Source organism: Adiantum capillus-veneris, chromosome 6, assembly GCF_014529385.1.
Source record: "Adiantum capillus-veneris isolate H3 chromosome 6, ASM1452938v2, whole genome shotgun sequence".
NCBI lineage: Eukaryota > Viridiplantae > Streptophyta > Polypodiopsida > Polypodiales > Pteridaceae > Adiantum > Adiantum capillus-veneris.
Genome location: NC_140936.1, coordinates 126,836,875 through 126,851,857, shown reverse-complemented (window position 1 = coordinate 126,851,857; position 14,983 = coordinate 126,836,875). Strand labels below are relative to the sequence as shown.

Below are 14,983 nucleotides of genomic sequence, written 5' to 3'. Positions count from 1 at the left end.
TCATTTAACTATTAAGGACTCGACAACTTTTTCTTACAACTTTCATATCAGAAAGAACAATCTTTTTAGAAAAGGCTGGCTCGATCATGCCTACCAGAGTCGATCATGACATAACAGCCCCTGTTGTTGAGCAGAAATAAAAACTACATAAAGACCTCAAATTTCCCCTGGTCTCTCTCTAGATTTTTTGAAGAAAGAGTACTAACTGCATTGAAAAATCACAAAAAAAATTGAGCATACCAGGTCTGCACAGGTTGTAGCATGGACCCTCATATTTTCTCGCCGCCAACTGCAAAAAAAGCTTCTGAAGCTTATCCAAAACCTTCTTCACCAGATTTTAAAATCTAGAAAAACCTTCGAAAAAAGCGCACAAAACAGTGCATGCACACATACAGACGCACGCACCTTTTCTTTTGTGACACTTCTGATTGTGTTCAGAAAGGAATGAGATTATGGAGAAGTTCATTGTGAACAAATAATAAACATGTAAAGACTTCCATATGAGCCACGTTCAGATCATTGAGCTTGCAGCAATTAAGGAGTGATTGCTGCAGAGAATGCATAAGGTGGGTAAACAACTGGAAATTCTCTGTTTGCAAGAAGGGTAAAATTCTTTATGCCTTTCATCAGGAAGAGTGTGCCCTCCTCACCCCCCCAACCCCTTTTCCCTGCTCACGCATCCCTCTCCCCTGCACTCACACAATATTTAGTTTTAGCCAGTATTTGGCAGAGTATAATCCCTGGGAGGGATGTGAAAGACCATTGCTAACACCATTGGTGTAAAGCAAGGGTATCCCATCTCGCCCACAATATTCGGGCTCTACTTCAACCAATTGGTTGACCTCATAGTGCATGGAGGCGAAGACGGGGCCAACCTATTAGAGCCATCAGTTCATACCATGTTATATGCTGGAAATTCTTGGTATAGTTTGTGAATTATTCTGTTACACTCCCTTGGACAGCGACTCTCGGTGCTTGTGATCCCGTTGATCCTGTAGCTTCACTCTCCGAAACACGTATGCCAAGACTCATCAAAACCCCAGTTATATGCTAACTAGTGTGGTAACCAGCACACGTGTATGCTAGTCACATGGGTGCACAATCCCCCTCCTTGGTGCTAGCATTTTCAGCATTACCCGCACCAGAACTGTTGTGTTTTGTCGCATGCATCAGCAGCCCATCCTCTCCCTCTCCAAGCAACCCCACGGCCTTGGTGTTGGAGCTTCCTACTTCCCCATCCTCGCTGGAAAATCCGTATCATTTTCAGCCTGCATTAATGTTAGATTTCCTCCATATGACTGCAGCCTAAGTAGCTCTGTGAAATAATCCTCACATCAACAATCGTTTGTAGATCTAGAATAAAACGACCGGTGGATGCTTGCAATCACACCACATTCTCCCTAGAAAAAGAGGCCTGCAGGCTCTATCATCTGATAAAACATGTGTCTGACACTTATTATCTTGCAAATCGTATGATAAGTCTGGCATCTGCAATTGCTTGGTGGCACACTACAAACCAGAGTTGCAGGAAACAGAAACGTGGAAACGGAAATGGAAATGAAAACTGAAATAGCAAAGTTCGAGAGGCTTGAAACAAGGAAACGCCACATAACTAGGGTGTATCCATGTTATAGGATACAAATATGACCCTAAATATACCAAAAAAAACACAAATTTTGATAGTTTTAAAATTAAGACACCACATCAAGGGACAAAGGCTTAATATCACACAAATGGGACTCAAGAGTCAAGAACAATACATAATGACTCCTTGCTTAACACAGAGAACAACATGAGTCTATGAGACGGAGAACTCTTCAACTTCTACAGTGATCACCAGCATCTCCTTCATTAGGCTCATTTGCCTCTAGCTCCTCATCATAGTCATCATTAGCTGCATCACCATTTGACATGACCATTGGTAGTTAAGGTGCTGATTGGTGGAAACCAATGTAATTATCTTTTGAATGAATTCCGGTCTCATCTTTGTCAACAAAGAAAAGACCATCAGCCCTATCACCACCTAGTCAATCTCTTTTTTGAGTGAATATGACCAAATGTACTCCCTAGGTGCTCTAATGTAGATGAAGAACACACCTGGCTCAAAGTTCGTACGACAATGTTTTGTAGGTCCCTGAAACCGGCCCACAAGGCGGTAAGCTTTGGCTTTCACCCGAATTTCTTTACTTTAGACACACACACAGAGCGCTTTGAAAAGGTAACTTGCGACGGGAATCAACACTTAAGTACACACACGGCTCGAACGCTAGAATGCTCCGAGCAGACGCCGACAACCTGTAGGCCCCAGGCACCCCTTTCGGTATTTCTTTATACTTAGAGAGGGTAAATTACAAAGTAGAGTCCTGGGAATTCTTTACCTGTATCCAGCTAGATACTACCTGTTTTGGCCAAATTTCGGCAAAATAACAAACCCAAAACTTGCGCGAAACCTATTCCGTTGCTGGAACTCACTTCCACTGGCATAAACCCTCTGATTTCTGCCCAAAAACAGTAAATTCAGCTCGCTGTATTTACTGGTTTTTGCCCTGTTTTCAGCCCTAAACAGTCCCCGAACTGTCCTCTGTCAGTGGAGCACTGTTCCCAATGGTTCTGGCGTCCGTATGGCTGAAAAACAGTCAAAATACAGCACATAACCAGCGCTGAAATTGCACTTGTACGGTGAGGTCATCACCCTCACCAGTGCCTGCTTTTGGAGTAGCAGTTAGCTACTCCTGTTCCTGCTCCAAGAGGCTCTTGCCTCAACACAAAAGCATGAAACCACACAACTGTACATCAGTCGAATGAAGAGCACTCTTGTGGGGCATCACATAACTGCACGTAGGGGGGAGAGAGAGAGAGAGAGAGCAGTGTGTAGTGTGCAAGTCATCACTCCTAGCACCACACTGTACATAGAGTGGAAAGGAAGCACTCCATGGCTCTTAACCTGTGACAATTTGCAAAATGAGTCCTCTCCCAGCTTAAAATTCAACGCCCATTTTTCTACAAGAGGAAAGTGCACAAAAATGTGCCACTTGGCGCGACTACAAGCATTTTCCCGTTTCGGGTTGGCCGCCTAAAATCTCCTGGCTGGTTGCCCAATAGACTTCACAGCAGAGTTCCAAAATGTTCCCCTTGTCATTCCGAAGGTAATGATGCGAACACATTTCATGGCCCAAAATAGCAGTTCCCTAATTTTTAGGAGATGCTTCCGTTGGGCTCCCACTAGTCATTTGACCATCTATCCTCATTGAGACCGCATCCAAAAATGCAATGTGGCCCAACTATCGGATACTTTCTGTTGGTGATTCCACCTTGACTTTATGCCTTTATTGAGTTCACTTCCTAGTATCCACCAACTTGCTAAGTGTGATGGGGGGACCTACATGATCTTGAACTGAGCCTAGACATCCTCTTACTATACGAATTCCAATGCCGACCAACTTCCTGTGTGTGGGTGAAACTACCGTTTACATTAGCCATACAATGTCCGACCATTTGCAACTTCAAAAAGAGGGTCTCAAAAATAAATCAAAAATCATTGGAAAGAAACCAACTAAGGTTAGCAGTTGCCACGTCCTCGTGACATAGTTAACAGTTGCCACGTCCTCGTGACATACCCCCCTTTTGAAATCGCAAACGTCCTCAATTGCATACCAAAAATACACACCACTGATGATCCTGTGTTGTTAGCACTCTTTTATGATCGCATGTATCCACAAGACAAGTCGTAACACATAGATACAAATGACTTAATGAGACCTTCATACTTTTGTCATTTCCATCTATTACACTGAATTCATGTGTACATTTGATGTGCTAACCTTATCATTACTCCTCCTTTGCACACATTGGGTTGGGGCATAAGTAGGTTGTAACCCAAAGGCTTCAAGGTAAAGTTGCAATACATTTGGTGCTCTGACAATTCATGCTCTTCCATTCACTTTGCATCCATAGGCGGATAGTTCTTGAACTTCACCAAGTAGCGTCTTGCAACCTGTCCTTTAACTTTCCTGTCCTTATGTGCCAAAACTTGCTCAGGTACCAGGATCTCATCAAGTTCCTCAACTTCTGGTTGATCCTCATCTGGCATATCTTCTGGCACATCACCCACGAAGGGTCTTAGAAGACTCACATGAAACGCATTATGAATCTTTCACATATCAGGCAGTTTCAGCCTGTAAGCCACATCGTTGATCTTGTCAAGCACTTGAAAAGGCCCATAGTAACGCATACTGAGCTTAGGAAACAGCCGTTCCTTGCCCTTCATCTTCTTTAACCTTGCCTTTTCGAACCTTAACATCAATTCACGCGACAGTGACAATCAGCAACCTTTTTCTGTTTTGCCTGAGGCAACTTTAATTTTCTTGTACATTTCATCCATGTTCGAATGCAACGTACGAAAAAGGTACGAATGCAATGTACATTTCTTGTACGAATGCAACGTATTGTTGTACGCATACTCAAGCATAGGCAAATACTGTTCCCACTTGCCCTTATTATCTAACACATAGCATTTCAGCAGATCTAAGACAGTAGAATTAGCCTCTTCTGACTGCCCATCAGTTTGTGGATGAAACGAAGACGAGAACTTGAGTGTAGTGCCCATGTTCTCAAACAATCCTCTCCAGAACAAACTTGTCATGCGAGGATCACGATCACTGATAATCGACTGTGGCATACCATGGTACTTTAAGCACATTGTGATGAGCGCGCGGCGGTGTGTGCAAGTGAAAAAGAGCATGCGAGAGTGTGCGGGGTGTGTGCAGGGAGCAAGCACACAAGATTTACGAGAGACACCAAAGTAATAAGAAGCATTACTTGCTTGCTATATTGACATTCATTACAAAAGTCAAGCTTTGTGCCTTTAGCATCAAGCTTGTTCAAAGTACAAAGCTTAGAAAGGCCCTTTTGGCTCATATGGCCAAGTCTCTTGTGCCACAACTCCATGTGAGAGTTAATTTCAGCCAATGCAATAAACTTGCCCAACACGGCCTTTCCATGCATGCAGTAAAGTGTCCCTTTCTTTGTGCCCTTTACAATCAGCCTTGAGCCTTTGGTCATTTTCCATGATCCTCTCTTAAACAAGATGCTGTAACCATGCATATTCATCTGACCAACAAAAAGCAGACTCTTCTTGATTCCCGGCACATATCTAACATCATGCACGACAAGCTCATTTGTGCCATCTATGGAGAGATGCACAGTGCCAATACCCTCAATGGAACATGCATGATTGTTTCCAACGTATACATGGCCGCGCTTGCCTACATCAAAAGTAGAGAAACACTCCTTGATAGGAGTCACATGAAATGAAGCACCGGAATCAACAATCCAAGTCTGGGACAATGTATCATTGACAGTCAACAAAGCATCAATAAGATCACTCTTGGTGATCTGCATGTCCTGTGCATGAACATTTAGAGAGACATCAAAGTCATAAGCATCATCATCTGACAAAGTGGCACACAAGATGTCCTCTACATCTGACAGCTCCTCAATCACAACACTAGAAGCCACATTGGCCTTCTCTTTGTCCTTTGAGCTATCCTGTGCATCTGCCTTGACTTCCTTTTTCTCTTTCTTTTTGTCTCCGCCATTCGTTTTCCTTTCTAACTCAGCTTTATAGTACCTGCAATCAGGTTTCTTGTGACCTTTCCTACCACATTTATAGCAAGTCACATCAGCTCTAACCATGTTGGCAGAGCTGCCTCCCTCTCCACTTGCTTTCCTCCTGATTTCTTTATTCAAGATAGAACCCCTAACACCATCAAAGGTCAAATTGGGGTTATTGGACAACGAAACCACCAAAGTTTCCCATGACTCAGGTAAGGTCATAAGCAAGAAGATAGCTTTCAGCTTATCATCAAAAGGGGGCAAGCCAGAGTCCTGTAACTGCGACAAAGTTCCTACGAACAATGACAAGTGCTCTGCCACGCTCTTGGACTCATCTAGTTGCATGCCAACAAGTTTTCGCATCAAGTGCACCTGGTTGACAGGTGTTGTATTTTCATACATTCCCTTCAACTTCTCCCACACATCAAAAGCGGTTGTGAGACCTTTCACATCAATGACGGTCTCATCGGTCATGGCCATTTTAATGTATGTAACGGCCTTCCTGTTCATGCTAACCCATGCTTCATCCGTCATATTCTGTGGCTTTACCTGTTCAAGTGCCCCTTCGCAATCCTTAAGAAATAGGATTCCCTGAATCCTGTCTTTCCAAAGATCAAAACTTGTACCATCGAACCTCCTAATCTCGAAGAGGTTCTTCACATCCGAAGAAGATGAGGCCATAGTTGCATGAAATAAGAGAGATAATACGCTGAATTTTTGGGTAAAATGCGCAAAAATCGGAGTATAGCCTCACAGAGATGTGCACTACAACTCCAAATGGTCACAGGAGCAATTTGGGGCAAAATAGGTCGATTTGGGCACAAAAATCAATTTCTGAAATTTATGCGCAGGAAATTTCAGCGAGCGAATTTGTGCTCGAAAACAATAAATTTAGTTGTTTTTAGCCTCAGAAGACATACATAAGGCTAATACACAGCCTTTAGAAGCATGTAAGCGCCAAAGCCCAAATTTGTAGCATCAAAATTGCATGAAATTGAGCCACAAATGGTCATACATAGACAAAATTTGTCAAATGTGCGTGGATTGCATCAATTTGCACTTTCCCCAATGTAATCACACCATAAAAACACTTGCAAAAACCTGCGTAAATCTGAAATTTGCTTAAAACACCTATTTTAGGGCTTGTTTTTCGGCAATTTCAGTGTTTTCGGGTAGCGGAGACTTAGCAAAAGTATTCCCACACCTTAATACATCATTTGCAAAACCTGTATTTTGTTGTCATAACTTGTAATTTACTGTTTTTGACCTAATTTCAGTCTGTTTTGGGTCAATTTGGGTTGCCTGGAGCTCTCTAGTGTCCAGAGACGAGTCCTTTGGCGACGAAATTGCAAAATCTCGCATGAAAGTTGACCTTCTTGGCTGAAATTCAGCATTTGCAGGTTTGGGGGCAAACCCTAATCGGGCTCTGATACCAGTTGATGAGCGCGCGGCGGTGTGTGCAAGTGAAAGAGCACGCGAGAGTGTGCGGGGTGTATGCAGGGAGAGGTGGCGAAGACCAGCAAGAAGGAGGGCGCTAACACATCGAAAGAGGGAGAGAGAGAGCACGTAAGTTTCAAGGAGATAAGTGAGTGAGTTGTGTAAAACTCACTATCCCTTTATTATTTGTATAAGGACCAATTTAATAAGTTAGTGGCCAAGTTCAATGTGAACTTGGCCAAAGGTTAGTAACCTTTAAAATGTACATTAAAGGGAGCCATTTGGGCCTTTAACCCAACACATTGTACATGAACAAGCGTGCCATCTATTCAGATTTTATCTTCTTCCTTACAGGGATAAAATGGGCTTGCTTGCTTGCTGAACTTGCAGATAATGGTTCATATACCATCATTCCCTGTTGGCGTTCTTGGAAGATCAAAGATAAAGTCCATAGCAATGCTTTCCCATGGCTTATCCGGAATCGACAGTGGTTGTAACAACCCTGGTCCCTTTTGCCTGTCAAACTTGACCTTTTGGCAAATCAGGCATGCTTGCACAAAGGCATCCACGTCTCTCCTCAAGGTAGGCCAATAGAGAATGTCTCTACCGCTTTAACTGTCGCATCAATACCACGATGCCCTGCATACGGTGGGACATGACTCTCTTCCATGACCTTATGTCGCAATGGCCTAGTGACACAAAGTCTGCCATGCATCATCATAAAACCATCTCTGAGGAGGTAGTGCTCATGATGTTGCCCCTCTTGTAATTGTTCAGAGATCCTTGCAAAATCTTCGTCAGTAGCATATTGTTCCTTCATGTCATCTAACTCATGATGATAAGGAATTGACACAGCTGAAATTTGTGGCTTCCTTGATAGAGCATCAGCCACAACATTCTTCTTGCCTTCCACATGCATAATCTGGAAGTGAAACATAGAAAGAATGTTTGCCCATCGCATATGCTTTTCGGATAGCTTTGACTGTGTCAAGAAGTATCGCAAGGTCTAATGGTCTGTCTGGACAACAAAATTAGCACCTAGGTAGTGCTTCCAGCTAGAAAGCGCATGAATCACGGCCAAGAGATCTTTCTCATAGACTTGCATAGTCTTCTCTGGCCCTTGCAAAATTCAGCGCTCCGATGCTACTGCCACACGCGTCACACTGGACCACAAATGACTTCCTGAGATCTAGCAAAACAATTACTGGATCCGAAGTCAACTTTTCCTTTAAGAGACTAAAAGCTGAAATCTCTTTTTGGGTCCATCTGAAAGTGACCTCTTTCTTTTGCAAAGCATGAAGAGGTGATGCTATCTCTGCAAAATTCCTTATAAACCTTCTATAGTAGGAGCACAATCCCGAGAAGCTTCTAACATCGTGCACAGTCTTCAAGTCTGGCCATGTTTTGATAGCTTCGACCTTTGTGGGATCCATTCTAACACCATCCTTTGAGACTATGTGGCCAAGAAAGTAGATCTCTTCCAGGAAGAATTCACTTTTCTTAGGATTGACAAGTAACCTGTGACTGCGCAGCTCTTCGAACACAATGGTCAAGTGACGCCTATGCTCCTCTTCATTCTTTGAATAGACTATCATGTCATCAAAGAATGTTCCAACAAACTGTTGATGCGAGCGGAAAATCCGGTCCATCATTCTGTTGAACGTGGCAAGAGCATTTGTTAACCCAAACGGCATCACTAGAAATTCATAAAGACCAAATGTCGTTCTAAACGCAGTCTTGTGCACATCCTCTGGCCTTATACAAATCTGATGGTACCCACTCTTAAGGTCTATCCTGCTGAAAATTGCAGCACCCTCTAAACGATCGAGAATATCATCAATTCTAGGAATAGGAAACCTATTCTTGATGGTATTCTTATATAACGCACGGTAATCAATACACATGCGCCATGAGCCATCCTTTTTCTGCACTAGGAGCACTGGGGAGCAAAAGGGTGAAGAACTAGGCTGAATCAGCCCCTTCTCTAGTAACTTGAACCTGGCCCATAATCTCTTTCTGTTGCGCCGTACTAACCCTATAGGGAGGTCTATTTGGTAGGCTGCACCCTCGCACCAAATCTATCTGATGATCCTCAGGTTTCTCTAGCGGCGATTGCGACGGTAAAGAGTCAGAAAAACAGTCACTAAACTTTTGCAAAAATGCTTACCTTTCTTTATCTAACACAGATAAATTTGACTGACAATTATCTGAGACATCGTGTGCAAAAATCAAGTACACAAAAAGATGATTCTTTATTACAGAAGTGATAGCCGAAGCAGATACAAAAGGGACAGACTCCCCTTTGAGCTTTACATCCAAAACATGAGTTTTGCCCCTATGTTGAAGGGTGATCATCTTGCCGCGAAGACATCCAGCACACCATGTACTCTGAACATCGTAGCACATCGCACCCTTCCAATGGCATGATATAGAACTCTTCTGTGTCCACATACGACTCAATATGCAGACGCAGTTTTCCAATAATGGGAGTAACACACTCTGAGTAGCCAAGACATGCCAACCCTGCCTCTGCTGCGTACCCTATCTCTTCAGCTCTGATGCCCAGCTTCATAGCTAACTCGGGTGATATAAAGTTTGCTTTGGCACCTGGATCAAAGAAGATGAGTGTCGTCTGATCCCTAACTTTACCCCATGCTCTGCATAACTCACTGGCATCTGTATTGGGCCTGTCACCCACCATATCTTGCACCAAACCTGCCGTGGGTTTAGGCTTCTTGCCTTTCTGGTCCTCTTTATCATCTGAGTCAGCTGGTCTTTTCCTTTGTGGACAATTGGTAGCAAAGTGACCAGGCTGCTCACGTATAAAGCATTTATTTTCAGCCATTAAGACCTTCTTTTCCTCGAGCAACTTACGCACACAAGGCTTCCTTTTCTATTTCTTTGCCTGCGCTCCAGAAGTCCCGGCTGAATCCTTATCTTTGGTGGCCTTTACTGACCCTTGTGACGCTTCAGAAGCCGTTTTCACAAAGGGCTTCTTTGCTGAATTTTGCTTCTGCTGCCCTCCTTTCTCGTTGCTCGGAAATCCACTGTCCTCTCCTTTCAACAAGGCAAGACCAGTGTTAGCAACTCCCATGAGCTGGGTGAGGGTAGCCACTCTGTTCTTGGTACAATAATCGCGAAGCCCTTTAGGCAGCTCACAACAATACTTCTCTATCTGCTCTGTCAATGGCACAAATCTGTAGGTCGTCACTGAGAGTAACGCTTTACAAAACCTCCGATTGTACTCCAGCAAGCTCTTGCATGTAGCCGAAGTAAGCTAGTGCCAATCTGTCATGACGTCGGCTTCTGATTCATTTGACAGCCAAGCAGATGCAAACATTTGCTTAAAGTAAACCCAAGTGGTGGGTGCCTTTCCTTGCATTAACAATGTCGTCCACCGTGTAAGCGCATTGTCCTTTAAGAAAGTAGCAGCTTTCCTGACCTTAGAGGCCTCTGTAAAATTCCCTCCTACATAAGTTGTATCAAACTGCTGGTCTGCAACATGGGCACTATAGTAGGCATCATCGGCACATCTTGGCCGTTAACATTTTGCGTCAAAGGTGCCATATCTGGCTGTTATCCAGAAAAACCAGCCATGCCGAAATGAGCCTGTGGCACCCAAACTTGCCTTGGTTGCTCTGAAAACCCTGCTGCATGCCGATGCTACCATACATGGGGTTTGGCATCATGCCTTGCATACCCCCAAACATTGTTCCTGGCATGTACGGCCGACTTCTAGGCGCATAACCAACCATACTCTGGAACACAGGTCCACCCCCGAAATACCCAGGATGTACCGTGGGTGGTGGAAAAACTGGGTGCATTGCCTGGTAACCAATTCCCTGTCCATTCAAGACAGCATGCGGGCTCTGAAAGGTGGTGGACTGAATTGGCATAGCCTATGAAATATGCGTTCTAGCCACCTGTTCAAGACGGGAGGAACCTATTTTGGAGCCCCTAACTTCGCAACATGCGAGTGTTCCCTATCCTCCTGAGACGCATGAAGTGCTTGGGCTTGAGCCTCAACAAGCTCTGTATGCGGTGTAGGTTGCCTATTTTGCGGTAGCACTCGTGGCGCTTGCAAGAACTCCATAAACCTTGGGTTCTGCACCAGCTGTGAAAACACATTCACCGCGGACAACTGAGTCCTAAACGCATCACCCTCACGTTGCCCTATCATAAAGCCCTGTACTACCGGAGGGACATTCACATCAATAGGAGGTACAAACTGACGTGGCCGTGAGCTCTTGCCAATCTCGAAGACCATAGGGGTTTCCTGTCTATCCTTCGAAGAGGAAGCCTCTTCCATAATGCCCTTCCCTTTGTTGGCCATAGTGTAATCCCGCGTTCCTGTACTCTGTGTCTTTACCCAAAACAACCGAGGGTCACTTCTTGAGGAAAAAGTGATTGATGTCCTCGCAACGGAACCTTGAAACCGGCCCGTGGGGCGGAGTGCTTTGGCTTTCACCCAAAATTCTTTACTTTAGACACACACACACACAGCGCTTTGAAAAGGTAACCTGCGACGGGAATTAACACTTGAGTACACACACTCTCGGAAGCTAGAATGCTCCGAGCAGACACCGACAACCTGTAGGCCCCAAAATTGGCGCCCCTTTCGGTATTTCTTTATACTTAGAGAGGGTAAATTACAAAGTAGTGTCCTGGGAATTCTTTACCTGTATCCAGCTAGATACCACCTGTTTTGGCCAAATGTCGGCAACATAACAGCCGAAAAACTTGCACGAAACCTATTCCCCTGCTGGAACTCACTTCCACTAGCATAAACCCTCTGATTTCTGCCCATAAACAGTAAATTCAGCTCGCTGTATTTACTGGTTTTTGCCCTGTTTTCAGCCCTAAACAGTCCCCGAAATGTCCTCTGTCAGTGGGGCATTGTTCCCAATGGTTTTGGCATCCGTATGGCCGAAAAACAGTCAAAATACAGCGCATAACCAGCGCTGAAATTGCACCTGTACGGTGAGGTTATCACCCTCACCGGTGCCTACTTTTGGAGTAGCAGTTAGCTACTCCTATTCCTGCTCAAGGAGGCTCTTGCCTCAACACAAAAGCATGAAACCACACAACTGTACATCAATCAAACGAAGAGCCCTCTTGTGGGGCATCATATAACTGCACATAGGGGAGAGAGAGACGATGACCAGTACATAGCACGACAACCTTCCACCTCCACCCAAACAAGGCATTCCCGCTTATTCGATTTCTGAAAGTCTACTAAAGGTCTCCACGGAACAACATGAACCAGCTGGCAATCAAAGAATAAAGGTAGTTTTCCCAAAAGCATGTCTCGTTGTTCAATTGTCTGAATGATACCTCATAGAAGACCCTTGGGCTGGCAAACATCGCATCCGCATATTCTTGTTGCATGATAGAGTGCAACCACTGCTTAATCCATGGAAGCAAAGGGACATAAGCAGTGAAAAACAAAATGATACCTTTATCATCAAAGGCCTTTGTGTCAACATTTGTATCAATAACATCGCCCTCGCCGGAATCTGATAAGTGATTCTGATTGTGCTCCACAAAATCACCGAGCAAGGTGTTGGCAAATGTTAGCAAGTATTCCCAATCCAATTTTGCAGCAACATCAGATTGAAGAGCATACAATAACACTGGAGGTATTTGTGATGAGAGTTTGGGTCAGCTGGCTCCATCTCCATTACTGTCTTTGGAGATCATATGGGAGAAGAGGGCTTCATGACGGTGATTACATATGGCGGTTTGGAACTGCAATGGAGCGCTATGATTAGACGCGGGAGTCTTTTGAGGAGAAATTAAGAGGACGAGATATTATTATTTACAGAGAGACCCACCAACGTCAGCAAGAGACCTTGCCCATAGTTATCCTACTTGAGACATATAGTCACCCTCCAGTCACCCACTACCTCTAGTGGAGGATGACAGACTTCTTCGAAAGGACTTCTCCAAAGGACGACAGTCCCAACTCACAGACTTCTTCCATAGCACCACTACTACACCCCCTCCTACTACTCAAAGAGGGGTCACACTAAAGCAGGTAAAGATTGTGAGCCGGCCGACGACCTCAACTACCAGGATTCCACTGTTCTTCCTTGAGAAAAATCACAACAAGATTTCCCTGTAAATGTACACAAATTACATAGATAGTAGAAATGCCTGACGCTAGGAAAAGTACAACACCAAATATATACCAAATGCTATTCGTCAAGGAAGCTGATAAAAGAGGAGGAGAGGAATGCTACTCAACTCTATCCATATAACTAGGCCATCATGATTCACGCCCTTGAAAGAAGCGAAATAACAAGCTTTTACAGCCCGCATGGCATTCCCTACACAAGAGCATTTCTCTCTTTGCTTACTGAGTAGTGTATGTACATCTTCGATGATGCTACTTTTGATCACGTCCGGCTACTTTGTCTACTTGAAATGTGCACTCACCCTCTTAAATCTGTGTTTGTATCAACTTGTTGCTACACAGGTGCCGAACTTAGCAGTAACATTGAGGGCCAGCAATCTACTCTAATGTGTGAAAGCAATTGCTTTCACACATTTTCCAATTCAGTTTGTGCCACTGATTTTTCACTTGTGAAGAAGACCTCCTTCATAGATTGATTTCAGCCATGGAGACAACTTAAGAGAAAAAAATTCGCATGGTCCTCAATGCATGGTCTTCTTTAACAAAGAAAACCATCATAAGAAGTAGCGTGTGCGAGGTACACAATGGTCTGAGTTCCAAACTTCCAATTCCGTTTGATGCGTTGAGCTCTATGTTATGATCTCTACCCCATAGCCAAGCTAAAGACATCAACAATGAGAGGCTCAGCTCAATATGCACAGTAGGATTACTTGCACATTCAAGGATGTAGGAATATGAAGCCGCCCAAGGATGCATTCAAACAATTATGTGAGGCTTTGCCATCAAACAGAGCAGAGGACTGTAGGTTGCTTACCGTAGAGCAGTTAACACCATTGTAGCGGGAAGCAGCTGGAGCAGATTGAGGTGAGAGAAATGAAAGGGTCGATGCAGCTGCCATCCGGAACGTCTGCTGGAGCTGGAGCTGGATTTTGACTTGAAATGAAGCTCAAAAAATCAGTCTTAACAGTTGAGTGACGTGTGTGTGTGTGTGTGTGTGTGTGTGTGTGTGAGAGAGAGAGAGAGAGAGAGAGAGAGAGAGCGCAGTAGGTGCATTAGGATGCAAATTTTCGTTTGTGCCAAGCGGACCTGATGTCTCCTCCGTGCGTGCGTGTGTGTGTGTGTGTGTGTGTGTGAGAGAGAGAGAGAGAGAGAGAGAGAGACGGGGAAAGATTTATCACGTTTTGTTGTGAGTTCGACGCGGCCCCACAAGGAAAAGGGGAGGCTGGCCTCGCCTGCACGTGAAGTCCTTCTCCGCAGTGTTTCGAAGGCCCCTCATGCTTCATCCTGACACGTGTAATGTCCGAACGACCACTAAACTGAGGTACATACTTATTAGGGACCTTGGGTGAAGGGGCCAATATTGAGCCAGGTCCCTTTGGATTTCAATAGATAGCTACAGAGTGCTCCAAATGTAGGACCAATAGGGACGGGTGTTGGGGTGGTTAGCACATATGAAGTAGACTCATCATCGCCAGATCTTGTGCTCAAGCATTTTTGGCACAATGGCTGTGTTTACTCCCTATCTCAAGTCGTTATTCACCCCACTTTCTGTTACATGGCCAAAAAGTTTTGTTGTTGCACGTTGCCCGTCACTCTACCCTTTTTTTGTTGTTGCTCGGGTGGAGGCTCAACTTTCATTTGCACCTCTATTGCCTCAACTCCGTGCACCATGGGTCGAGCAATCTACTGCCAGCTTAGATAGCCTTCTATTGGTTCCTTCACCCTATTGCGTACCCCCCCCCCCCAAACAATGCACACTGGTCTAAAGTGGGATATGAGGACACTTGTCTATCGGAA

The 14,983-nt window shown here is 44.5% G+C and overlaps 1 protein-coding gene across 2 annotated transcripts in view; it reads right to left on the bottom strand.

Moving 5' to 3' along the window:
- Positions 1 to 14,313, bottom strand: part of SS3 (starch synthase 3) — a 115,493-nt gene extending 101,180 nt beyond the window's left edge. Inside the window, exons 1-3 of one of the 2 annotated variants that reach the window (XM_086514774.1) lie at positions 14,001 to 14,313; positions 406 to 548; positions 241 to 289 (exon numbers count right to left, since the gene is read on the bottom strand). Coding sequence is in view for 1 of the 2 variants with exons in the window: in XM_086514773.1 (XP_086370899.1) it covers positions 241 to 289; positions 14,001 to 14,084 (133 nt within the window). In the remaining variant the exon portion in view is untranslated. The remainder of the gene's footprint in view (positions 1 to 240; positions 290 to 405; positions 549 to 14,000) is intronic. The other variant, XM_086514773.1, reaches the window with a different exon arrangement.
- Positions 14,314 to 14,983: the final 670 nt, after the last annotated feature.